The sequence below is a fragment of the Scardinius erythrophthalmus genome (assembly GCF_964197995.2).
Source record: "Scardinius erythrophthalmus genome assembly, chromosome: 13".
Classification (NCBI taxonomy): domain Eukaryota; kingdom Metazoa; phylum Chordata; class Actinopteri; order Cypriniformes; family Leuciscidae; genus Scardinius; species Scardinius erythrophthalmus.
In genome coordinates, this window is record NC_138233.1 from 35,460,179 (window position 1) to 35,486,822 (window position 26,644).

At 39.2% G+C, this 26,644-nt stretch overlaps 2 protein-coding genes and 1 long non-coding RNA gene across 4 annotated transcripts; 1 reads left to right on the forward strand and 2 right to left on the reverse strand.

Annotated features, from left to right (window-relative positions):
- Positions 1–72: 72 nt before the first annotated feature.
- On the reverse strand, positions 73–13,693 carry nup62l (nucleoporin 62 like). 2 transcript variants are annotated; one of them, XM_081382721.1, is made up of 13 exons: positions 13,539–13,693; positions 11,484–12,068; positions 10,376–10,608; positions 7,481–7,552; positions 7,293–7,400; positions 5,454–5,558; positions 5,225–5,327; positions 4,997–5,141; positions 3,646–3,695; positions 1,402–1,536; positions 1,208–1,319; positions 1,045–1,111; positions 73–253 (listed from the first exon to the last, which is right to left on the reverse strand). In XM_081382721.1, exons 2-13 carry the CDS (start codon positions 12,050–12,052, stop codon positions 162–164), a joined length of 1,791 nt encoding a protein of 596 aa, XP_081238847.1. In that variant the 5' UTR covers positions 12,053–12,068; positions 13,539–13,693; the 3' UTR covers positions 73–161. The 2 variants fall into 2 exon arrangements, with proteins under 2 accessions (XP_081238847.1, XP_081238848.1); XM_081382722.1 differs by having other exon boundaries at positions 13,535–13,621.
- Positions 13,694–14,278: 585 nt separating this feature from the next.
- Positions 14,279–23,958, forward strand: LOC308700873 (nuclear factor 7, brain-like). The gene is made up of 6 exons (XM_081382732.1): positions 14,279–14,868; positions 21,096–21,191; positions 21,306–21,536; positions 21,654–21,676; positions 21,758–21,876; positions 22,786–23,958. The coding sequence occupies exons 1-6, from the start codon at positions 14,494–14,496 to the stop codon at positions 23,328–23,330; spliced, it is 1,389 nt and encodes a 462-aa protein (XP_081238858.1). The 5' UTR covers positions 14,279–14,493; the 3' UTR covers positions 23,331–23,958.
- Positions 23,959–24,990: 1,032 nt separating this feature from the next.
- On the reverse strand, positions 24,991–26,327 carry LOC308700875. Its single transcript, XR_014031366.1, has 2 exons — positions 25,556–26,327; positions 24,991–25,309 (listed from the first exon to the last, which is right to left on the reverse strand). It is a non-coding gene; the product is annotated as an uncharacterized lncRNA (long non-coding RNA).
- Between the last annotated feature and the right edge of the window lie 317 nt (positions 26,328–26,644).

The following is a 26,644-nucleotide window of genomic DNA, read 5'->3' on the forward strand; positions in this document are numbered from 1 at the left end:
CCCTAATCTGTGTGAAAATTAATCATTTAGCAAAATTGCATCAACATGAATACAAAGAAACTTGAGAGCGAATCAGGTAAAGAAATGATTTTATTTTGAAGCAAATAACAAAAACAATGACATTCATTTACATCTGATTGAAAATCATATTTTATGCATGTTCACTGGAAGTTTAAACGAAAGCTCTTCTCCTGTTCCTTGCTGCGGCTTTCACACACCTTTGAGACCTCCTCCACTCGCCTCTGGAGTAACACTGCACAGAAAAAGTGCACGTTAAACATGATGCAAAGTAACATTACATAATGAACTGGCAATTTATTTGTATTGTGTCGATGGGTGTTCACACTTGTAGTTCGGTTCGCTTGGTTCATTTGGTCCAGAAATGTATTTATTTTTGTCCTGGTCTGCTAAGTGTTCACATTGGCATTTTAACACCAAACCTAAAGGCATAGGGATACGTTCACAACTTGATTGGTTTGCTTTTATTACGTATATTTTGCGATGGAACTTACCGAACATCCTAAACAAAGCTGTGTTCTGGGATAATCACACTCGTTGTATGAGCATAGCCTACATATGATGGTATTTTGACCAGCTGAGAACTCGTGAAGAGCTTAGAAAATGTATCAATGAGTCAAAACAACGACAGGAATCCCTCAGTCAAACACACACACACACAGATCTGCTTGTGAGGAGACGCGGTTCTGATGCCTGTACCGAACTGTGATGGGCAACATCGCAACTATGACGAGAAAAAATAGCTTAAGCATTCTTGCCTTTCTAGAGCCATATCTGTTTTTGGCTCATTTACATGTCTTTGGTCAGTGTAGAATTCATATTTCATTCGAACCGCACCAGAGTTTTCATCAGTCTCGGTCCGCTTGTTTGGTGGCACCAGGGTTCAGATGGCAGAGTTCACACTTATTCAAATGAACCGCACTGACAGAGCAATCACACCAGGGCTCGTTTTAATCCAACCAAACATAACAAGTGTGAACGAAAGACTCCATAAAAAGACTCCTCTAAATCCAAGAAGATACTAACCAGAGTTTTGTTCTACCCACTGCAGGGAGTCCATGTGTGCATTCAGGATTTTGCAGATCTGCTGAAGCTAAAAAAAAAAAAAATACCCTTCATTCTTTGTTCAGATCACATGATGATTCATAAAAAGCATTTCTCTATCAAATATGGATCATGTTTTGCATACCGGGTCAGTGGTGTCTCCAGGTCCGCTGGATGTGTTGAGGTGTTCAATAATCTCTTTCAGATCTTGGGACATTCTCTTGAGTTGGGCATCCACATTTTCTGCCAACTTGTACCTGGATAAAAGAGATCATTCAAACACTCAGTGACGTCACAGTGCATGCAGAAGAAACATGAGCGGACTGCTTTTGTTCTTACGTTCTTTCTCGCTCTTCATCTGCATTCTGCATGTAAATGGTTCCGCTCTGCTCTTTCACAGACTCCTCTAGCGGACTAAGAAGATCCTCCAGCTCTTTCTGCTGGGACAGGATGAAGTCCAGCTCTTGATCCAGCCTGTGGTACAAGCACCGAGATATGAGTAACACAAAGTTCACATCAAACACAGCAAATGACAGTATGCATGCTATCTTAGATGCAACTTACTGAGCACGACTTATTACTCGGCTCTCTGGAATACTTGACTGACTGGTCAAGTGCTGTATTGTATAATGAGCACTAAACTGTATAATAAACTGTATAACTGTTGCCCTCTGGTCGGCACTACAGAGCACCAGAACAGCCAGACACAATCTCCCACATGAACAAGCAATAGGATACTGCCAACAGGGTCTCTTCGGCCTTGTTTACACTGCACGTCTTGATGCCCAATTCTGATTTGTTACCTTTATCCGATTTTTTTGACCGTCCGTTTACACGTTCTTTTAACTGTGACCCATATCCGATTCATGTGTTTACACTTGCCATACTATCTGAAAGATCGCACATGCTTAAAGGGTTAAATTATCTTGCACAGATGGGCGGACGCGATATATGCGAAGTTCGCCAAACATAACCATGATTATGAGGCGGAGGAGGACGAAAAGTGCCATCATTGCACATATGCTTCAGTTATTGTGTGAGAGAGATCTCAGGACTGGTGGGAGCATATTGTGTTTAAATATTGGCTTTAATGAGGAGCAGTGGGTCCGAAATTTTGTTGTGTCGACAATATGTTGTGTCAACGTTTTTTCACATTCCTCTCCTATGCACACACAACGTTTCGTCGGGCCATCCGTCCCTTTGCAGATGCACGTCGGGGTTTCTCTCGTCATTAAACCGCGGAGACGTTGCCTAATGCCTCAGAAAATCCGATCTGCCCGTTTACATGACAGTCGCATTGGCACATATCCGATTTATTTCCACATATGAATGAGGCCTGACACCGATCTCGAAACATCCGAATGCATGCGTTTTTTCCCTGTTTGCACTGTCATAGAACACATCCGATCTGTGTCACATATGAGCAAAAAATCGGAATTAGGTCACATTTCACTGACAGTGTAAACGAGGCCTAATAAACCTGCTGCAGTCTGTCATTAAGGACAATCAAACCAACAAATGACAAAGGAAAATTACTCACTGATCTTGCCAGAATGACTGAAGTAGCTTTAATAAGGACTGATCTATATTTAATGTGTACAGTGAGACTATGCAGTGTTATTTTACATTTGATTATTCTATTTTTTGTTGCAGGCTATTACTTATCTAAATACCATTGTTAGTACATCTTCATGAAAAACTTAAAACACTGTTTATTTGTATTTTCATTCAGTTGTATTTCTTTGTGTTTTGTTTGTAATTAGTTTCTTTGTTCTTATTGTATTGCCGACTGTTTTCTTGTCTTATGTAGGGTGAGGACCTTTTTCTTACATTAGTTAACATAATAGTTTTTGCTGAAGTATGGATAATAGTGAAACTTCACTGATATTTAAATTGACTCATGTCGTAAAATAAGACTTGTCATATCACCTCATATCACCCACCAATAATCATGCAAAATAATAGTTATTTAAAATAATCATTTGATATGCTTTCTTATTATGTACCTCTGTACATTCATACACTTAAATTAGCATATAACTCCACATCTGTAAATAGAATGTATACATACGTTATTCTGTCTTGTGTATTTTCTATATTTTGTATTACTGTATTGTATATTTAATTGTATTGTCTATTCTTTATTATTGTGTTATATTCTTTTTACTGCCTTATCTATATCTATGTCTGTACTTTATTCTGCACTGGAAGCTCAACCTGTCACCAAAACAGATTCCTTGTGTGTGTGAACATACTTGGCATTAAAGTTTATTCTGATTTCCTGCTGTGCTAGTTTCTCTTATATCACTCTGTGCCGTCTCATAATAAATTATCTCAACTATAAGTAGAATAATGTACAGTCAGACAGTCACTGCAGAAAATTAATTAAAATAAACACCTTCATTTGACTCCTTAACTTTAGCTTTGTGTTATGGTCCTGATCACACTTTTGGGATTTGTTTTGTAATAATGAATGGATGATGGTACATTATTGCCTATTAATGCTCTTCCACCACCAAACCAAGCTTTAGTGAATTAGTCAATATACATTGAACCTTTTAATCCAAGTAAAACATTGATTACCTTCGTTGATCCAGTTTCACTTTCTCCATATCTTTATGTAACGAAGTTATCTAAAAGAAAAAGAAAAGAGAATTGACAGACTTGTCACTGGAAACCTGTCCAGGCAGAGTCTCATCAACAGGTTTGGGTTTACAGTTGGTCGAGTTAACTACATGTATCTCTAGACCAGTCACTTCATTCATGCCAAAGAAAACAGCCACTGTACATGCATGAACACCTGCAACTCACTGATGAATACACTGGCAGTCAATAGTTTGGATTTATCAAGATTGTTTAATGTTTTTCAAATGAGTCTCTAATCCTCACCAAGGCATCTTCTCATAAATTATAATAAACATCACAGGCCTATCTAAATTCCCTGTTAGCATATATTCAAGCCAGCCTTTCACGATCTCTCATTCGTCGAGGTGTCTGGGCATCAAGTCGATGCTTGTTCCGTGTTTTCTTATAGTCTGCACTGAAATGTTTTTCCCTACTTTCACCAGGTCATCAGTATATCAAGGGTTTTTCTCGGCTGCTCTGACCAAGCATCTTGTTCCCCTTGATGAAATTCTATGCCCTGGAAGGTTTTTTATGGTACCATACGATTTAAACGTACAAACGATGCTGCCAACTGGGTCTGCAGGAACTTTGAGCGTCTTGGAAATGTTCATGTAGCCACAGCCTTTTTGATGTAATAAAACACCACCTTCTCGTAGCTTCTGTGAGAGCTCTTCTGTCTTGGCTATATCTGCAACTAACATGTTTGAATACACAAAGCCGTCAGTCGGGGCCTTTTTGAGCGTCGGGCGTCTTAGTTTTTTTCTGCGTGTTCTGCACCATTGCTCTAGTCGGACGTTGTTGTTTTGTTTTTTTTTCATGTCGGGCCATTGATGAGAGAGAAAACTCTGATCGGCTGTTCAGTTTAGCATAAGAGTCATATGACAACCCAACGAATAACAGCAAAAGTATGAAAGCGAGCCAAGACGGTACAGACAGCTGTGACAGGCTGTGGTCCTTTCGGTGTGTTCAGGTGTAGCTTTTTTTTCCAGATGCGAAGAGACAACACAGTCGGCTTTGATTAGCGTAAGTTCATTAGCGTCGGACTCCCTACCTTAAAGTGTTATATATGCTTTTTTTTTAACTGGATCTTTAGAAAAGCTTACATTTGTAAATTGTTACAATCTCTGTGGTGTTGAATAAGTTTGATTGCCTGTGTGTGTTTATATATATATAAAGAGAGCGAGAGAGATCCTTTCACGAGTTCAGAGGAGGCTCTGGTCTCTTTATTGGTCATGTAATCATTTGTTGCTGTAACTGTACCAGTGTAAAGATGGCGTATGCAGTAAGAGAAAACAGTGTATGTCTCTACCTTCTCTCCATTCTCCACCAGCATCCGGTCCCAGGCGTTGACCTGAGTGGCCTGCTGAAGAAAGTGCCGTTCTTGGTCCTCCAACTCTGAGCTCCACTTGTTAATCAAAGCCTCCAGCTGAGCATATGACATCACTGGAGCAGTGCTGACAGAAGAACACACAAGAATGCCTTTCTGCAACTCGACAGAAGAAAACATGTGGCATGACACACGTGAAAAGCTCTGTACCTGGTTGTGATGGCAGCAGTCGAGGTGGTGGTGGCTGGAGCAGTAGATGCTATCGTCTTCAGCCCCAGAGAAAAGCCAGTAGTAACTCCAGTGCTAGCAATAGCTACAAAAGACACACACAAAGTCACACACACAACACAGGAAAATATCTATAACGAGAGCTTTTAATAGTTGTACTTTGGTCTGAATTATTTGTTGAGCGTGCATTAATGAGCGTGAGTGAGGGCACCTGAGGTCACAGCAGGAGCCGCTCCCAGAGGCTTCAGGGACAGGCTTGTGGGAGCGATGGATGCTGAGGTCATCACCGGAGCCACGGAGGCCATCGACGAGCCCACTGACCGAGCATAGAGAAAAGCCTGTGTTATCTCATGCTGATTCCTCAAGAACAATACGAATGATAGCAACAGAGCTCCCACACCTTGTCCAATGAACTTGCACTACTTTTCCAATTGTTTGTGGTTAATGGACAAGTTTAAAAAGAACAAAAGGAATTGGTAACACTTTACAACAAGGTCTCATTTGTCAACATGAATTAATGCATCAGCTAACATGAACTAACAATGAGCAATATGTGTTTTAGAGCATCAAGTTTTTTTTTCATGTTGGTTAATAAAAATACTATTGTTCACTGTTTGCTCATGTAAGTTCACAGTGCAATGAGTCATGTTCACAGATATAGTTTTTGATTTCAAATGTATTAAATGTGTTATTAATGTTGAAATTAACATTAACCAAGGTTATTAAAGGCTGTAAAAGTACTGTTCATTACTAGTTAACTAATATTAGGAAATAAAAACTTATTGTGTGAAACTTTATAAGTGTTACAAAGTCATTTTAACTGATTTAAAGGGGTCATATAATGGTACATGCACTTTTACAAGTTGATTGCACTGAAATGTCTGTTGGCTGTACTTGTACACAACCAACCTATCATGATAAAAATCTATCCAGTGGTTTTGTTTTAATCTCCTTATATGTTTGACCCTCTCTGAAATCAAGCCGTTCGATATTGTGACGTCATAATATCCAACGCCCCTCCCGCGATTGTGATTGACAGCCGTGTTTCAACACAAGACCCGCCCTGAGCGAGCTGTGACAGCTGTCATAGTAGTCCGCCATTGTTGGAGCAGAATGGCGTCTAAGCGATTGTGGTGTTCTGTTCTTAGATGTAATAAGGAACACAGCAGTCATTTGGATGTTCCTAAATCCGAGCCGTTGAAGATGCAGTGGCTGAGTTTTGTTTTTGAAGCGATATGCCCAAAGGATTGACGCGGGGATTCCCTCACGGGGATTCCCCACGATCGTCCATGCTTTCATGTTTGCGCGAATCATTTCACACCAGACAGCTTTACAAACGAGAAAAAACGGATCGGTACCAACGTGTTCCTGCTGAACCTCCAGAAGTGAGTGTGATGTTTTATTAACCTTTATATTAATATTTATATTAATCTTTGCAAATTTGCAAACCTTGCTGCAGGCTTCACGATGAATGCATCTCTAAGGTTTACACTCAGGGTACATTACAGCATGTTTTCTATGTACGACGTTCTCAATATAATTCATAATCCCACGTTTATAATGAACAACGCGTGGTTATTGTGTTAGAAACGGTGTACGCACAGAACAGAGGGGCGGGGTGAGCAAAGCTCATTATCATTTAAAGACACATGCACTCAAACGGCGTGCTGAAAACAGAGCTGTTTTTGACCAGGTAAAATTAGTGTTTTCTAACAATACTAATGAGAATTTTTAATTAAAGTATATTACAAACTTTTAATTTAGACCCTAAAGAATCATATTAGCTTGTACAAAAATGGCATTATATGACCCCTTTAACTGAAATGATTGAACTGATATTGTAGACCTTACCATCGGAAAAATCAGGTTCTCTAAGAGATTTGACAAAAGCAGATGTGCTTTATATTGTTTTGCTTTGTCTGAGCCAACAGACTCACATTCAGTGTGGAAAATGTGATGCAGCGCTGCAATAGGAAATCACGCTCGCCTATGTTAGACTACATTAATTTTTATATAATTTGACTGAAGTAGAAGTTTCTTCATGACTCACATGTGAATCCTGTGGCTGTTGTTGAGGCTATAGGATTCGCGAACAGAGAGGATATTGGACCCGCCATGGACTGACTCGTTAGAGCAGAGCTGGTGGGAGCTGGGGTGGCTGAACAAGAACAAACATGTTATACAACTATTTTTTTGTCTTTTGCCAATATTTGAATATCCACACAACATATTACATACCTGAAGTTTTAATTCCAAAGTTAATTGCAGTTGTTGAGGCTGTGGAGGCAGTTGAAGCACCAAGAGTCAGACCTATAAATCAGCAGCACAACAAATTATTACATAAAAAACATTTGTATATTCCCTTCATAGGGACCAGTGTGTTAGTGTAACAAACTGGGGGTGTAAAATGTGAATTTTCAAGACCCCACTATATGGTTTTACACCTGAAACAGGAAGTTTGGGGGAAGCATATGACAGGGCTTGTCCTTTTACTTAGGCATTAGTTTAAAGGGGACCTATTATGATGTAATGTAAGTCTTAGGTCTCCGCAAAATGTGTCTGAAGTTTCAGCTCAAAATACCCCTCAGATAATTTATTATAGCATGTCGAATTTGCCCCTATTCGAGTGCGAGCAACAACATGTTTTAGCGTGTGTACGTTTAAATGCAAATGAGCTGCTGCTCTTTCCTCTTTACAGCTCATGCTTCAGATACTCCGGCAACAACAAAACTGGAGAATCTCACGCAGCCAAAATGTCAACTTTATTCAACTTATCGATTAGCAAGTTCCATCATGATCATCTATAAATGGTTGCACAGGTGTTCTTGTGGGAACTGTATAGGATGGTGGTATCGACCTATCTTTCAGATTCAACTTTTGTGTAAATTGTGCAAAATTGATTTGCACAAACATATAAGACTTAACCTAATTTCTCTAGCATATTTCCTTCACAAATGAAATTCATCCACTGTGTCCTCAGTAGCACAGATGTCGGTAGTCTATGGAGACTTATGTTCATTGGTACATCCAAAAACAACATTTGTAATGTTTATGTGGTGCAGACATTATATCAATAGGTGCTATAGAGAGGATATAAACATGGCGGACAATATGCGGCTCACTCAGGGCGGGATCTATGCTAATAGAGCAGATCGTCAGCAATTATGGCGGGGCTTCTGGGGGACATCTGGAACAGCGCATTTTCAGACACTGCTTCTAAATTATGGGGAGTGGATGGATTTTTACCATTATATTCTGTTTGTTTACACACACTGTAGACACACATCAGTGTATAAACACCTTATAAAAGTGAATTTTGCATAATAGGAAAAAGGCAAAGCCCACATTGGTGTCCACATGACAGGTTGTTAAATTATTTGTGTATAATTCTGTATCATTGTTCATTGTCATTTCTAAAATGTCCCTTGAGCAGGAGATGATGTCGAAGTGTCAGCTTTCAGGAGCATGGGGGAAAGATAGACTCTCTCAAAGCCAACAGACATGGGCCAGATTTACTATCAGCTTGCAAACCCTCTTTTGCCGTTAAAAAAAACTACTGTCAGGATGTACTAAAGACACGCAGTGATGAATTAGCGCAGAAAAGGCGTGAACAGAGTTATTTTTGCAGCTGATGTTACTGCATATGCCTTTGTAGGAGTTTCCCTTTCAGAGGCAAAATTTATGGGAGAAAATAATTTAAATGAATCATGCAAGGTGATTTATAAAGGTCTGCGTTTGTCAATTTAATGGTGTTTGCGCCATTATTTACAACCCAAAGAAAGCATGTCTTAAACCTAACGCTAATTTGTGTGTCATCAGTATCCTGACTACGTCAGACTTCTTACTTCCGCTCAATTTCATTTCGCTTCTGTACTCAGTCTGAGATAGCGTAATAGCTTTCCGTTTTCCTCCGGCCTCAAAACAGCCGGCCAATCAACGAACAGAGGGCGGGCTGAGAGCCGTGACGTAGACACTGATTGTACCGTGGATGCGTAGATTTCACAGCAAAAGTCGTTCACAGCCATGTTCACTCCGGTATTTCGCTATCATACATGTGTTTACAGTGGAAGTTAGATGCGGCTGAGCCAGCGCATAACACACGCCATAACCAAACGTTATGTGATTGGCTTACGGGTAACCAATGATTTTAAACTTCAGACAAGCACCCCCCCCGCGAGAAAGAAAACGCTTGTCAATTATGCCATGCCAATTATGCCAGATTCTGTCTACGAAGCAAAGCGAAGTAGCAGAGTTTGGTATTACCAGGCTTTGTCGTCATTAGATCATGCACTGAACTTTCCACTCCCATCGGCGCTTTTTTGGAATTGCACTAATTTGCCCTGTTTAGTAAATCTGGCCCATGGACTAAAGCCCTATTCAGATGGGACTAGTTTAACATGGAGAGGAGGGGTAAAGTAATCATTACCAGAGCTTCTCTGTGATTTTAGTCCCGTCCGAATGTGCATCTCAGTTATCATTACAGACAATGTCAGTAAAGATTACGGCGACTTTTACCTTCTGGTAAAAGGTCCAGAAAAATTACCTCAGGTAATACTAATCCCGTGCGAATAGATCTGCTCGTAAATATTTAGTCATTTCCTGTTTAAAAGTAGTTTTCCGGTGTATGGAGATGCTTGAAAAAGCGTTCAGTTGCGTTCTAGATGCTGGAACGAGTCTGTGGCAAAACTCAAGTGTTTCACACACACCATTCAGATCAGAAAGAAGGTCGAAAGCACTTGTTAGAGGCACGAAACATCTTTTAGCGTTTGGTAAGTGCCTTTTACAAACACAATCCAATCTGAAGTTAATTAATACATCGTTCGACCGGACATAACTGTTTTATAAATATCGGTTATATGTGTTTGTGCACGTGATATCAGGAAGCAACGTAATACACACATGACGACAGGTGGAGGACGGCGCTGCGCAAATCGAGTTACTCTCCCACTTCTGCTAGTTTTACTGAGATATCTTATCCTGTGCGAACTGGCCATTAATATTACAGACGTCCTGTGGTAAAATTACATTACTCCATCTACCCTTGTAAAGTTAATCCCGTCCGGATAGGGCTTAAAACGAACAAAGCTATTTGATTATGAACTGGGTGTCAAGACATATGTAACTCTGTATGACCTGTGGGTTGAACCCCCAGTGAGAGCGCAGGGGTGGGCTGTGTCGGGGCAACTGAGGCTGCCTGAACTTTGGGCGTCCCAAAGCTGAATCCCCCCATAGGCTGCTGGGCCGCTGTAGTCTGAGGAGCCAGACCTCCGAGAGCGAAGCCCGTCCCGGCAGGTGAAGCCCCCAGAGTCATGCCTGTGGTCGCAGGTTGAGGTGCAGCAGGTGTGCTGAGTTTAGAAAGGGAGGCGCTGGATGCAAAGACATAAACAGACTTTAAATATATAAATATTACATATATCAGTTACTTTAAATATTACAGACATGTAATTCTTTCAAATCCTGTTGTTCCACTGTCATTTTCCAACTCAAAAATCTGACTGGATGAGGCACGTCCAAAGTCGTGATAGATAATCACAATTTTGAGGGTTTAGAAAGACCCAGTTTACTTTGAAATCAAGCAGGAATACAGGAAAAATTCATAATGTGTCATGTTGCTACATAGATGTCATTCAGGTTAATTATAGAGTGAAACTGCTCACTTTCATAGCGGCCTTGGTTTCAGAAGAATATCTCTTATTTTTCCCCAAGGGATTTTTTAACAAGTCTTCATTAAAGCATTATAAGCCATGAACAAGCCAACCAGCTACAAGGTGAATCACATCATTACAAACTTTGATCAGAATCAAAAGTATTTGAAATCATCTAAAAAGACAAAGGCTGTGTACTCAGTGAGGGAAGGACCTACAATCCCATGAAGCACCGAGAATGAAATGGAATTAAAAAAATAATGGAGAAATAAAAAAGCTATGCAGTGTTCAACAGGAATTCTGCTTAACAAAAAAAAAAGTTTAATTAGTTGAAATAAGGCAAACAGATGTCTTTAACAGAACCATATACCATTGATTTACAATATTGTAGCTCACAGTAAGTCAGTCTTCAAAGGTTTTAAGTTCAATTAATTCCCTTTTAGAGAAAATTATTAATTTTAAAATTATTTCTTTTTATTTCCGGAACCCGGCTGCTCCACTCTCTTCCTTGGAATAACAGTTTACTGTTGCTTTATTAAAGGGATAGTAAAAAAAAAAAAAGAACACCACACACTTCGCCCCAGATAAAGTCTCACCCAAAAGAGAAGCCTCCCCCAGGGGTGCTGCTCTGAGTCTGGGCTCCGAAGCTGAATCCACCTTGTGTGCTTCCATTGTTCTGCGTGGGCTGTGCGAGCAGTCCTGCGATCTGAGACTGCGGCGGGGGGTTTCCGAAGGTCTGGGTCTGGGTCTGGGTCTGGGGTTGGCCAAAGGTCTGAGTCTGAGGTTGGCCAAAGGTCTGAGTCTGGGGTTGGCCAAATGTTTGAGTCTGGGGTTGGCTAAATGTTTGGGTCTGGGGTTGGCCAAAGGTCTGAGTCTGGGGTTGGCCAAAGGTCTGGGTCTGGGGTTGGCCAAAGGTCTGGGTCTGGGGTTGGGTAAATGTCTGGGTCTGAGGTTGGGTAAAGGTCTGGGTCTGGGGTTGGGTAAAGGTCTGGGTCTGGGGTTGGGTAAAGGTCTGGGTCTGGGGTTGGCTGGCCCCGAAAGCGAAGCCCCCCCCTGTTGCAGGAGCGCTGGTCTGCAGCCCGAAGCCCGTCGGGGCCGCAGCCGTCGTTTTGGGGGGTCCAAAGCTGAAGCCCCCAGTGCCCGCTTGTCCGAAGTTAAACGCCATAGTGCCTCAAAAGACCCTGTAAATGACGACAGGAGGGGAAAATGTGTGAAATAACAGCAGCTATGTTTCCATCCACCTATTTTTATGCAAATTTTGGAATATCTCATAAAATAACACTGGATGGAAACACCAAGATGCTCAATTGTGCATAAATTATAAAAGCAGACCGATCTCGTTGCACAGCATCTGAGACAAAATTATTTTATAGTGGCTTCTCCTACTGCAGCAATTTCCTTTTTTCTTGGTGATATTTAGTGCCAGTTTATCAGGAAGTGACAATCTTGTTCTCCTCGGCTCACTGGATGGAAACGATTTGCAAATGTTTTATGCTATACTCCAATTTTGCACATAAGTTAATTTAGCAATTTTGGATGGAAACATAGCTAGTGTTAGACGACTTTTATGGTCCTTGCTTTTCTGACAGCGGACCTGTAAATGACTAGGCTATAATATGTGCAGGGATTCAAAGTCTCTGTTGCTACAATGAATTCCCATCAATTTGACTGCAGATTAGATATGTATGAGATCAGTGCTGATCAGGGCAAAAATGCCACAAAAAAAAAACAGAATTTATTCTTTAATGCCCATTTATGTCCACTTGTTTCTTAGGAAAAATCCACCAGATTAGATTCTAATCTTCAATTTTAAGAGTAGTGGTTAAACACCACTGTGTGATAATCAGCGAAGACAGTATAAACATATGTAAGTCAAATGGAAAGCTAAACGTGAAATATATTATGACATATTAGACAGAGTTGCTGAGTCTCAAATCATACTTTAGCTGCCTAACGTTACCTAGACCGAATGTTTGTGTTGGCCATAGTACTGTAGATGTGTGCTGGGTCCTTTTAGCTCATTAACTTAGAATATGATGCCCCAAAATGTTATCTATGTAGTCAGCTCATTACATTACACACCAACATGCATCTAGATACGCAGCCTGACACTAACGGCACGAAAACGCTGCCTAAGTAGGCAGTTCACGAGGTTTTGCGTCCAAAAAAAAAAATGTATTTTAGGTTCACTAGGCTTTGAGACCAAGATGAATCATACTGTCTATGAAGGCAAATCACTAGGTTTGGAGAAAGCCAGTGTTTTGGTGTCCAACTAGCCTCTCTATTATATTCAGTGATAACATGATATTAAAATCAAATGATAACAAACTAAAGCATTAGATCAGCTTATGTGCTTCTTTAGAGATAAATATGTATAGGGTATAATATTGTTGGTTCTTTAAAACTGATGAATGCGATAAAAGAACCGATATTGTTAAACATCAGTGATAGTAACGTTACAGCTAACGTTAGCTGACAGTTCACGTTCACTGAACACCATAGACTGAACACCATAGACTGAACACCCTCTTCCGCACAATCGCATCGCCAACGTTCTCATTTTAAAATTATGACAGACTCACTAAACAATGTATTATAAGGTGGAATAAAACACTTTATATCAGGGGGAAATACAAATAAAACTTACGTACAGTACTTCACTGCAGCTCACGCGCGCAATATTCGTCGTCACATCACATGCGCTTCCGCTCTGAGGACCTCACTTCAACTGTCTAAAATACTGCCTGATCGAAATTACAGATCTCATCTCACACATGCTACTGGCAAGTTGGCCCTATCAAACTACAAAGACAAAATAAACTGGCGCATCAAATATATTTTTTTGTCTTTTTACTTATTGCAGTATTTAGTTCAGTTACGATTACATCAAAAAGAGCCTAAAGTAGCTACCATGATAATACAATGTTGTTTTTGTTGTTTTACAAGAAGTCAGTATCTACACACACACAGTTTAAGTCAATATTAAAAATGACGGATTTGAATGGATTCATACATTTTATAGACAATAATGACTGTTGGTATCAAAGATTATTAAGCAATAACTAATATAACTGAACTTATAATAAAAGCCTAAATTAAGTTAAAGTTTTAAAACTTAAAACTTTAAATGAAAAAAAAAGCTGTTATTATCAGTGTTTAGACAGTTTATAAGCATTAGGGACTCCCTAAGGACCAGAACAAATATAATATTATAAAATAATAACATAATTATAAAATAATAATACTTAGGGCTATGATGTTCTTTTATTTTATGCTACAGTCTCTGATTCTTTACTAAGTTCATTAGTCCAGAGCTTGCTTGAAAGCACAGATAAAATAATATGAGTATCCAGTCTGTCTTCAGAATCTCCACCCTTTTACAGAACCTACCAGGAAATGACTAGTCATTATTTCTATCTTTCATTTTCACTGAAAGCTAAAACGAGTCGTGAAGAACAGAGGAGGACACATTATATTAGGATTGCTGTGTATTTCTGAATGAACCCACAGATTATATTTTGATTGTAATTGTTATTTACTCTTTAAACCAAAGTTCAGAAAGTGAAAGTAAATTGTAGATCATTGGATCTTTTACAAGACGAGGAAATGGATTCAAAATCTGTGGAAGAGCTTTCTTGTCCAGTTTGCTGTGAAATCTTCAAGACTCCTGTTTTTCTGTCCTGTAGTCACAGTATTTGTAAAGAGTGTCTACAACAGTTCTGGAAAACTAAAGGAACTCAGGAGTGTCCTGTCTGCAGGAGAAGATCCTCAAATGAACATCCTCCAATTAATCTCGTTTTAAAAAACTTGTGTGATTCATTTATAAAGGAGGGAAATCTCCAGATCTGCAGTTTACACAGTGAGAAACTCAAACTCTTCTGTCTGGAGGACAAACAGCCTGTGTGTTTAGTGTGCAGAGACTCAGAGAAACACACCAATCACACATTCAGACCCATCAGTGAAGTGCTTTCATCTTACAAGGTAAGACCAATGTCTCTCATGCCATATGCTAAAAACAGTGCTAAACATGAACAGTTCCCTTTCGATTCGGTTCACTTCGACATTGCGTTTGCTAACGCTTACTCCAAATACTACTGAAGCCTTTGTATATCGTAGTTCATGGGAAGAAGGAGGCGAGAACCGGTGAACATTTAAAGACTTTAATAAATAAATAAACACAAAATGAAAGTAAAGACAGCAGCCCCTCATGGATAACTTCCACCACACATAATACAACAAAATATCAAATAAAACAGTCCAGGCCTGGTCCTCTCTTATCCTTCACGATCGTCGCTCCTCCTTTTATGCCTCCGCTCCTCCTTTTTAAACTGTCCCTTCTGCTGCTGCTTGGCACGATCATGAACCGGTGGTGAGACCAAGATAGCCGTGCCCGAAGCATCGTCATGGCACGAAGAGTCAGAGGCCCTGCCCTGACAGGGACAGCAGGCCACGCTGCTTTCCTGACGCTGTCTCTCGGGGGAGGAAAGCTGCACCCAGCACCGAAGACGAGCTTCTGAAGAAGTCTGGACGTGGTCAGAAACGGAGAAGTCGTGACAAAAACACTGTCTGGAGCTCTGTGCTGTACAGCTAGCGCTCGTGTGCTTTCTCCCAGACATTCTCCACTGTCACTTTCTCTTCAGGACGGACAACATGACAGTGGTACCATTTATAAATCACCAAGGGGGTGTGAGCTCGCGGACTCTGCTTTGGCTAGGGGAGGACCTTCTTCTGTGGGCAGATAAACAGCTCCTCTCCTTTCAAGTAGTGATGGGGACGAGACCGCCTATGCCGAGTCCGAGTCAAGACCGAGTCTTTGAAGGGTCGAGTCCGAGTCAAGGCCGAGTCTTTGAAGGGTCGAGTCCGAGTCGAGACCAAGTCCGTGGTTTTCAAATTCAGTCGAGTCCGAGTCAAGACCGAGTCTTTAAGGAAGCAAGTCCGAGTCGAGACCGAGTCTTTAGGAGTCGAGACCAAGACCATAAAAACGTGTCAGTTTTCATATTCATGGTTTAATATCACCCCAGTTAATAATCAACAGTTAGGCCTACAGACTAAGCTAGATTGGAATTGTTTAGAGGAGCAGTCTTAACGTCTTAATATGGACTTATGCTTTTACTATCATTAAAAAAATCCCTCCCACATGCATCATCTTCTGCCTATTTTTCTAAACTGCTTCAACAGTGCTGCTCTGTCATCAACATGTTAAGCCCACCCTGACTTTTTTAATCATAGTTAGGACATGCAGAGCAAATTTAAATTTTCTAGTGGTATGTATTCTTGTGGACTAGTGATGGGGACGAGACCGCCTATTCTTCCGAGTCAAGACCGAGTCTTTGAAGGGTCGAGTCCGAGTCAAGACCGAGTCTTTAAAGGTACAAGTCCGAGTCGAGTCCGAGAAAGCAGAAATCGGTCTTGAGTACTACATCAATACTTTCAAGCTTTACATGTCCCCGGATGCCTAAAAATTGGCGTGGACATGCAATCAAGGGGCGGGGTGATCCACGGAGAGTGGAGATTACACCCTTTGACTGTCAATATGATTTGGAGTGCATTCAGAAGGGCTGAGGTGGATCTCTTTGCATCCACGGAGAACACTCACTGCCCGCTGTTTTATTCGTTGACACAATCTCCCCTGGGGGGTAGATGCACTCGCTCACACCTGGCCAAAAGCACACAATTATGCCTCTCCTCCAATGAAACTTCTGCCTTGTGTGCTTAAAATCAGAGAGGAGAGAGAATCAGTTCTGTTAGTGGCACTGAAATGATCCAACCAGCCGTGGTTCCCAGAACTGGTAGAGATGCTGACAGCCCCTCTGTGGACTATCCCCCTGAGGAGAGACCTCCTCTCTCAAGCACTCCCTCCCTCATGATATGGAACCCCAACAGAGTCATGAAATCTTCATGTCTGGCCGCTCGACGGAGCTCTCCAGCCTCAGGTGTGGTCTCTCAGAGCTATTGAACACTATCTCTGAGGCCAGGGCTCCTTCTACAAGGTGTCTTTTGTTGTGGCAAAATTTCTATTAAATTATCATCACTGCGTAAGAGACACTCTAAATCAAATGGTCTTTTAAAAGTATTTATTCTTGCAAGAAGGTTCAGTCTACCACACAGAAGTTACGCTGTAGGGTGAGTGACACACAGACAGGAAGAGATGGGCAGCTTTATACCCTGTTTAAAGGTTCCTTCCCAGCGGCTGTTTCTTTGACCCATATAGATAAGGGACCCATTGCTGTTCAAGTTTCTATACCTAAAGACACAAACTGTCAGATACTAGGGTCAAAGATCCTGTCCCATATGTTCCTGAAGCGTCACACCAAGCCCCTCCCCAGGCACGTACATACATATCTTGTTTCACACATTGACAATATTAGACACGTGACACATTACTTTGCAATATATGTTGAAGATCAATGGAAATCAAATATTTCCATTACACTTTACACACATAAATTGAGAGTTTTCACAAATTGGTGCAGGTCGTGGGTAGAAGACCCATTTAACTGCTAACACCAATAATTATTGCCCTCCTTGATAGAGGCCGTATGCCATCCACAGTGAAAGTGTATGTGGCCACTATAACAGCATTCCACGTGCACGTCGATAATCGCCCAGTCGGCAGAAATGACCTAGTGGTACAATTCTTAACCCTTTCCCCGCCATTGATGAAAATTTCTGCCATTTGTAAAAAAATAAATAAAAAAAAAGCTTTCCCGCCCATGTGATCCGATAAAAGACATGCGAAGAATATGCAGAAACAAGTGATCTCTTATGCAATCATATGCATATGTAAAATGACGTGATCACCAGCATATGAATCAAAACTGCCAAATGTTACTGAATGAAATGTCGACCGAGGATGAGGTATATTACTGTGCAAGCATTAGGGGTGTTAATGGACTCGACGCACTCCATCTGTGTTTTGATCATTGTTCTGAATCATCCAGATGTAGTCTTAAACAAAAACATGATTTTCTCAGCTTTTTGCTCAAAATTTAGCTTTTTTTATGAAATTTACCCACATTCAAGTATTGATAAAAAAAGAATGCATGAAGATATAATAAAACGTTTTTATTTTTTATTTAAAACCAGAGGGTCAATTCATTCTATTGATATATTGCATGTTCAAATATTTATACAAACAAATATTCTGGGGGCCATTAAATGTTTGTGAAAATGATCAAAAACACTGGCGAAGACTGGCAGCTTTTTTTTAAAAACGTTGGCGTGGAAAGAGTTAAAGGGAGCAAGAAAGCTGAACCGCCACCCTCCTCGACAGCCTCTGTCCCATTTAGCCACTTAGCAACAGGCTTTTTCAAGATACGTAACAGCTTAAAAAAAATCCACAGTTCTGTTTGTTCACCACAGACCTTACTTCAGGCATTTAAACAAAATCCCATTAAAAAAATCCAATGACTTCGGGATGATGGAAACCGGAAGTGCCAAAATGCAACTCCCTTCCGCATTTTGGCCTACAAAATGTTATCATAAATGTTGCATCCACGGAGAACACTCACTGCCCGCTGTTTTATTCGTTGACACAATCTCCCCGGGGGGTAGATGCACTCGCTCACACCTGGCCAAAAGCACACAAGTATGCCTTTTCTTCCAATGAAACTTCTGCCTTGTGTGCTTTGCCAAATCAGAGAGGAGAGAGAATCAGTTCTGTTAGTGGCACTGAAATGATCCAACCAGCCGTGGTTCCCAGAACTGGTGGAGATGCTGACAGTGTTGTCATACCTGCACCACTCTATTGCCACGCTCATTTCAATCTGTGTGTGAAACTTGACATACTTAGTCGAGCCAGGATCCCTTGCTGTAACACAGCGTGATTTTATACTTTCCCCATAAGCGTTAGCAAACGCAATGTCAAAGTGAAAAGGATTAAAAGGGAATGTGTCCGGTTACTCACGTTACCTCAGTTCCCTGAGATGAGGAAACAAGAGATTGCATCTTACAATGGCAAGTTGCTTCAGTCAAGATTCTGAATGAATGACGTCCAAGCGCACTGTGTGCAGAATTATTAGGCAAGTGAGTATTTTGACCATATCATAATTTTTATGCATTTTTTCCAACTCCAAGTTGTATAAACTTGAATGCTTATTGGATTTAAGCAGATCAGGTGATGTGTATGTGTGTAATGAGGGAGGGTGTGGCCTAAGGAGATCAACACCCTATATCAAGGAGAGCATAATTATTAGGCAGCTTCTTTTCCTCAGGCAAAATGTGCCAAAAAAAAAGAGATTTAACTGACTCGGAAGTCTTTCAGAGGGATGCAGCACTCTTTAAAATTGCTAAGATATTGGGGCGTGACCACAGACCCATCAGAACCATTTTGTTGCAAATAGTCAGCAGAGTCGCAAGAAACGTGTTGAGAAAAGTAAAGCAAATGAACTGCCAAAGATTTGAGAAGAATCAAACGTGAAGCTACAGGAACCCATTATCCTCCAGTGCTGTCATATTCCAGAACTGCAATCTACCTGGAGTGCCCAGAAGAACGAGGTGTTCAGTGCTCAGGGACATGGCCAAGGTAAGGAAGACTAAACCCAACCACCACTGAACAAGAAACATAAGTTGAAACGTCAAGACTGGGCCAAGAAATATCTAAAGACAGATTTTTCAAAGGTTTAATGGACTGATGAGATTGAGTGAGTCTTGACGGACCAGATGGATGGGTCCGCGGCTGGATCAGTAACGGGCACAGAGCTCCACCTCGACTCAGACGACAGCAAGGTGGAGGTGGGGTATACTGGTATGAGCTGCTATTATTAAAGATGAGCTAGTTGGACATTTTCGGGTTGAAGATGGACTCAAAATAAACTCCCAAACCTACTGCCAGTTTTCAGAAGATACTTCTTCAATCAGTGGTACAAGAAAAAGACTGTATCCTTTAAGAAGACCATGATTTTTATGCAGGACAATGCTCCATCGCATGCATCAATGTACTAGCCAGTAAATGCCTTAAAAATGAAAGAATAATGACATGACCCCCATCCTCACCTGATCTAAACCCTATTGAGAACTTGTGGGCCCTTCTTAAACAGGAGATTCACTGTGAAGGAAAACAGTACTCCTCTCTGAACAGTGTATGGGAGGCTATGGTGGCTGCTGCACAAAGAGTCGATCATCAACCGATCAAGAAACTGACAGACTCAATGAATGGAAGGCTCATAACTGTTATTGAAAAGAAGGGTGGCTATATTGGTCACTATTCGTTTCTTTAAATGTCAGAAATGTTCATCTGTAAATTGAGTTGTTTGTTTATTATTCTCACTTTAACAGATGAAAATAAACAAGTGAGATGGGAAATTTTTTATTTTTCTGCATAATAATTCTGCACAGAGTTGCCCAGTAATTGTGCACACATAGATATTGTACATAGAAAGCCAAACTTTTACTTCCTTAAATATTCAGGTTTGAGGTTTATTAGCATTTTGGTTTGACTGAGAGCACTGTGGTTGTTCAATAATAAAATGAATGCCTAATAATTGTGCACACAATGCAGTGTATAGAGAGGGAAGCCCTTCATATTTTGTGTGAGTTACATATAATTAGAGTAAAGGATTTTGGCTTGCTGTCCGAGGGGAATTTGGCCTTGAACCCAGAGTGCTCCCCCATCCCAGGTTTGGGATAGGACTGTAAATGTAAATGAGGAGATGGGGTGGTGAACTGTGGTGAAGTGATGCTGGAAAACTGTCATAGGATAGTATTAAAAACTGCTGTATATAACATACATCCTGATGTTAACTGAGTTGACTGGATGAACTCCTCCCATGACAATTAGGTTAATTATCTGAACTACTTCTCCCGAACTTTGTTAGTAAAACATAATTTAAAAATAGAAATGTCATGGGTTATCTTTTTTTTTTTTTTCATTAATAATATGATTTATTACAAGACACACCAAAAATGATTTCTTTCACTTTCTGTATTTTTATTTGCACAACCACTAATTTATAAATGCATGGATATAATAATTAAGAATTGGCCATTGCAAAAACCATATTTGTTTGATGAAAACATGATATCTTGATGTTCATCCTTTCCAAATTAAATAATTAAAAATATATATCCTGCCATTTTCAGACACAAATGCTTCAATGAGAATGACCCATTCAACATATAAATAATATAACAATAAAATCATCCAAACATACAATGTTTAAACCTCTTATAGCTGAATAAGTTTCACAGATTTTCATCTTAACCTGTAGGAGGAATTTAATACAGCACTGACGTCCTTACAAAACAAGCTCAAACATGGAGAAGAAATGAAGAAAAAGTGTGATAAAACTATTAAACACATCAAGGTGAGGATATAAAGAGTTAAATACTCAACATTCACACACAGAGTTTATTATTGACATTAGTGGAGTGTGTGTTCATACAGCGCTGACTGTGAAGTGAATGTGATTTGATTTCAGTCTCAAGCTGAGCACACAGAGCGTCAGATTAAAGAAGAGTTTGAGAAGCTTCATCAGTTTCTCAGAGACGAAGAAGAAGCTACAATCACTGCACTGAGAGAGGAAGAGGAGCAGAAGAAGCAGAGGATGAAGGAGAAGCTGGAGGAGATGAACACACACATCTCAGCTCTTTCACACACAATCAGAGACATGGAGGAGATGATGAAAGACAATGACGTCTCGTTTCTAAAGGTGACAAATCAATCTGGCTTCATTCTCTGTGCAGAAAACAACTTGTATAGAGAGACTCATTGACACTGAGAGTGTTTGATAAGATATTAAAATGTTTTCAAACTCTATATTTTCCAGAACTATAAAGTCACGATGGAAAGGTGAGTGAGCTGCTCGTATCTCTTCTCTCAGTGGATCTGAACTCAAACTCACTGCAGTTCTGACTCCTGAATGTTCCTCAGAGTCCAGATCTCACAGCCGGATCCACGGATGAGTTCTGGAGCTTTGATTCATGTGTCGAGTTATCTAGGTAACCTGCCGTTCAGAGTCTGGAAGAAGATGCTGAAAACTGTCCAACACAGTGAGTCTTAGCAGATTTGACACCAGTGCAGAAGATAGTTCACATATAAACATACACAACAGCAACATTTGATAGAAATATATTTAATAATTTCCAAGTGAATCTGAACTGTATTTCAGAAAATCATCAGATCATACAGCGAACTCATAATGAAAAGTCTATTCCTCATGATTTATGTTTATGTATTAGAATACTATAGTGTTTATTGAATACTGATATCAAACCTGAAGCCTCAATCCATTCTGACAGAAACTGAGAGACCATTTCAAATAGAATATCTGGACAGTCTCTTTGTCCAACCAAAGGCCTTTGACATCCACAAAAGAAATCGGATGTGAAGCCTATTTATTTTGCTATACACGGTTCTTTATTGGCATTAATGGTTCCATAAAGAACCTTTAACATCCATAGAACACAAAAGGTTCTTTGTAGTGGAAAAAGGTTCTTAAATGATGTTCATAAAAAACTGTTCGCTGAAGGGTTCTTTAGCGAACCCCCCCCCCCTTTTTTTTTAAGTAAAATCAATTTGGATGTTTAAGTCAATTCAACTTAAATTACATTAAACTGACGTAAATAAGCTGAACTTATTGCTTAACTTGAGTTAAAGTTTGTAAAACATATGTTGTCACAACTTATTGATCATATAATTTTTTACAGTGTATGTGTACCTTGATTAAAGGGGTGTCCATGGAGGAACACTTTTCTTTTTAGCCCTCCTCACAGTTCTTGTGTGTTGCCAGTGACATGTAACTATGGAAATGGTGGTATATATATATCATATTTGACAGTAACTGAGAGACCATTATATGATTTATGATTTCTTTCAACAAAATCTTTATATGTGTTTTACATTTACATTTCTAATAACATCATATTTCATCCTGTAATCTGATGTTATTCTCTTCGCAGCTCCGTTGACTCTGGATCCAAACACAGCACACCGTTGTCTCACACTCTCTGCTGATCTGACCAGTGTGTCATACAGTGATGTATATAAAACACTTCCTGATAATCCAGAGAGGTTTGATGAGTATCCATGTGTCCTGGGATCTGAGGGCTTTAACTCAGGAACACACTGCTGGGATGTGGAGGTTGGAGACAATACATTCTGGAGTCTTGGAATAACAACAGCATCAAACCAAAGGAAGGGAGAGATTTTCTTTAAGTCTAATGTCTGGTATGTGTGGTACATGAACAGCGAATACAGCTCACAATCCCCAGAGCAACCCGACACTGTCTTTACTGTTAAACAGAAGCTTCAGCATGTGAGAGTTCAGCTGGACTATGACAGAGGAACAGTGTCATTCTCTGATCCTGTAACTAACACACATTTTCTCACATTCACATCCACCTTCAACGACACAGTCTTTCCATTCTTATATAATTACTGCACAACTCCTCCTCTGAGGATCTTACCAGTTAAACTCTTTATTACAGCAGAAAATCACAGTTAAATCTGATTCTGCTTCTGCTTCCTAATTCAGTTTTGCAAATTATTCTTCAGTAACAATACTGTAATAATAGGGTCTCATTGATCAATCACACTTAAATGTAAAATTTAGAGCCGACTTAACCCTTGTGCGTCCTAAAGGACATTTTTGTCTTTTTCAGGTTTTTTTTTTTTTTTTTAGCATTTTCTGTCATTATTTTTTAATTCATCATTCCTGTGTTAATGCCAACTTCCTAGATTTTGGCACAAGTGTTTATTTTTATTGCAATTTTCTTATTTCACCCTCCCCATTGAAAACTAAATTTCTTTGTTTATTTTTTTTTATCCCAGGGCCATTTAACAAACAAAGATTTAACATTTTTATTCTGTTGGTAAAGATACAAAATTTTAATTTGGACTTTTCCACAAGATGGCGCCATTTTCTCAGGTTTGGCCTATAAAGCAAATACTCGCTTTATTCATGTTTTCTTCTTCTGCGTATTTGCGTATCAATTGGATAAATGATGCAGCTATAATTATAATTCGTGTGGATGTCAGTGTGGTTTGTATGCATGTACTAGAAAAATGGTGTGTGTGTGTGTGTGTGCAATATATGATGCAAATATTAAAATCCCAAATCCCTGCTGTTTACCAGTGGAGCTTTGCTGTCATTCATTGGGAAAGTTTAGTACTGAACCCAAACTAAATCTCACTCAAAGCTCTTTTTTTTTTTTTTTTTTTTTTTACTTGTTTAGATTCATGGCTTTTATTTGGTAGCAGTTTTTAAGTTTAACATGTTTTATTAAATATAATTTTTTTATTAAATTATAAATAATTTTCATAAATTTAAACCTGTAACTTTCTTTTTTAACTTTTGTACCTTTTTTCAACAATAATCTTCCAAGAGTCTTCTTCTTCTCGAGGGTCTTCAGAATTAAATTTGTGCTCCGAAGCTTCAAATGTTTATGACAGTTTATTTTTTGACATGGACATTCTTGTCCTCTAAAGACCTCAGAGTAACTTTATACATTGACACATAAGGGTTAAAAATCTTATTTCTGTATTTTTAATTTTAATTTGACAAGTAACCATTAAATAAGTAATAAAATAATGAAAGTATGTTTGAATCCACGTTTACAATTATGTAAGACAACATAAATTGACACATTTTAGTCATAGACTCTTGAGAATGAGAGACTACATTAAATATATTTTTCGTGTTTCCATTTGCTCAAATGGCAAAAGAAAAACTCCACAATAGAGTTTTCACAACTTTCAAAAAGAGGGAAAAAATAGAGAGGGATTTATAACGGCAGTCCGAAGAGAGAAAGATGTCAGTTTATCCGTCACTCCCACAGTCACTGTACACTGTAAAAAGTTTAACTATTATTTACTCAATTTTATTGGTGAAACATTTTTACACTCAAAAAAATTGAGTAAATTTTAAAGCTGTGAAATCAATGAAATATACTGTATGAATTGAGTAAATGCAAGTAAAAAAATTAAGTAAATCTGAGTAACTGCATCTGGTACATTAACAAATAAAATTGAGTAGAAATAATTTAACATTTAAACATTAAAAAAACAATATTTATGAGTAATATTAACTGTTTTTATTAATGAGTAATATTAACTTTTTTATTTTCTCTAAACCTTTGTAAAAATAGTACTCCAGACAACCACCATTATACATTACATTGGCCTTTATTTTCAATGAGTACAGCAATACAGCACATTTTAGACTGTTTTTTCATGTATACAATATTGCCTGCATTTAAACTTATTTAACAAGTAAAAATGAAATATTTAAACATTCAGGTAGCCAAATTCAAGTGTAATCAACCACTCTGTTATCCAATATCCACCGAATCTGCGCTGGTCCTCGTGCCGGAGACAGACTCGCGCTCTGCGGGTGAACTTTGAACTTCATACCGCCGTCTTGCATTTCACTCACAGTCACTGTCTGAGGCACAGCCGAAATATACTGCGAGCGACTGACATAACCTGCCAATAAACAAAAAGTGATAGTTCTGAGGACATTTTATCATCCAAATGATAATAATTATATTCATTATCATTATGAAAGTCAGTCATGTGTTTATGCAAAGCGTTTCAATCACGCAAAAAGACAAACGCGGCTCTCGTCTCGTTTAGGTGTCGAATTACGCCTCTGTAGGCTATGTTGTTTTGCATTAAATATGATTTAAAGCACAGTAATGATTTTATAGATAAAATAAAACATACACCAACCTGAATTTCACAGTGAAAATGCACCAAATCTGCGACGCTGAGAAGAGAGCTGTTGTTCTGGAGACTGGAGAGTTCAACCAGCCCAGTGTTGCCAACTATTTTCAAAGGAAAGTAGCTAACGCCTCCCCTAAAAGTAGCTAAATGTCGCTAGATGACGTCATACGTCAATTAGCATATTCATGACGTCATCGCGGCGTACTTTCGTTCTGCCTGCCTAATGTTTTTTCTCATTAAAATCATGCCTACATACTATATTTTAATATATAATATAATATAATATAATATAAAATAATATAATATAATATAATATAGGCTATATAGCCGAATGTCCAATAAAGCTGTTCTCATTTACTATATTTTTTTGTCAGACAATAGAACGAGTAGCTATTGAATGACTATTTTTTATATGTGTAAAATTATCTGAACTGAGAGAGTTCGGGAACTGAACTAAAGCACTGTGATAGTGAGTATTACAAGTAATAAGCACAAGAAAAGAAAGGAAAATAAAATGTTCAAACTAAATACTTTAAATATAAACAAAAGATAAGTGATAAGTCCATCCGTGGAAACAACACTGCTCATTCACGTCTGTTAGCTGCCGTGCTGCTGCCCTCAGCCATTCACAGAACAGGGTAGACGCAGAGAGAGGTGTGTGACGGCAAGGAGAAAGCAAACCTCGCGCTCGCAGGACTCATGCTGGCAACATTTGGAGGTTACTGAGGTTTGTTCAAAAAGTAGCTAGATTAGTCGCTAGTCGCTTTTTTGAAAAATTGTCGCTGAAGGGGTCTGAAAAGTCGCTAAAAATAGCGACAAAGGCGCTAAGTTGGCAACACTGAACCAGCCACGCTCACTCCAACCGTCGAGTTTTCGTCACGTCAGAGGGTGGGGGAGGGGGGGCATTGTTTTAATTGAGTAAACTTACTCAATTTTAAGAGCGTGTTAAATATATTAATAATATTGATTTGAATTAAGTAATTTTTTTGTTTCTTGAAACAGATCAGTTTAATTAAACATTCTCAAATATTTTGATAGAAATTTCACATATATATTAAGTATATTATAAAGAAATAATTGGTTAGTCAAATACTA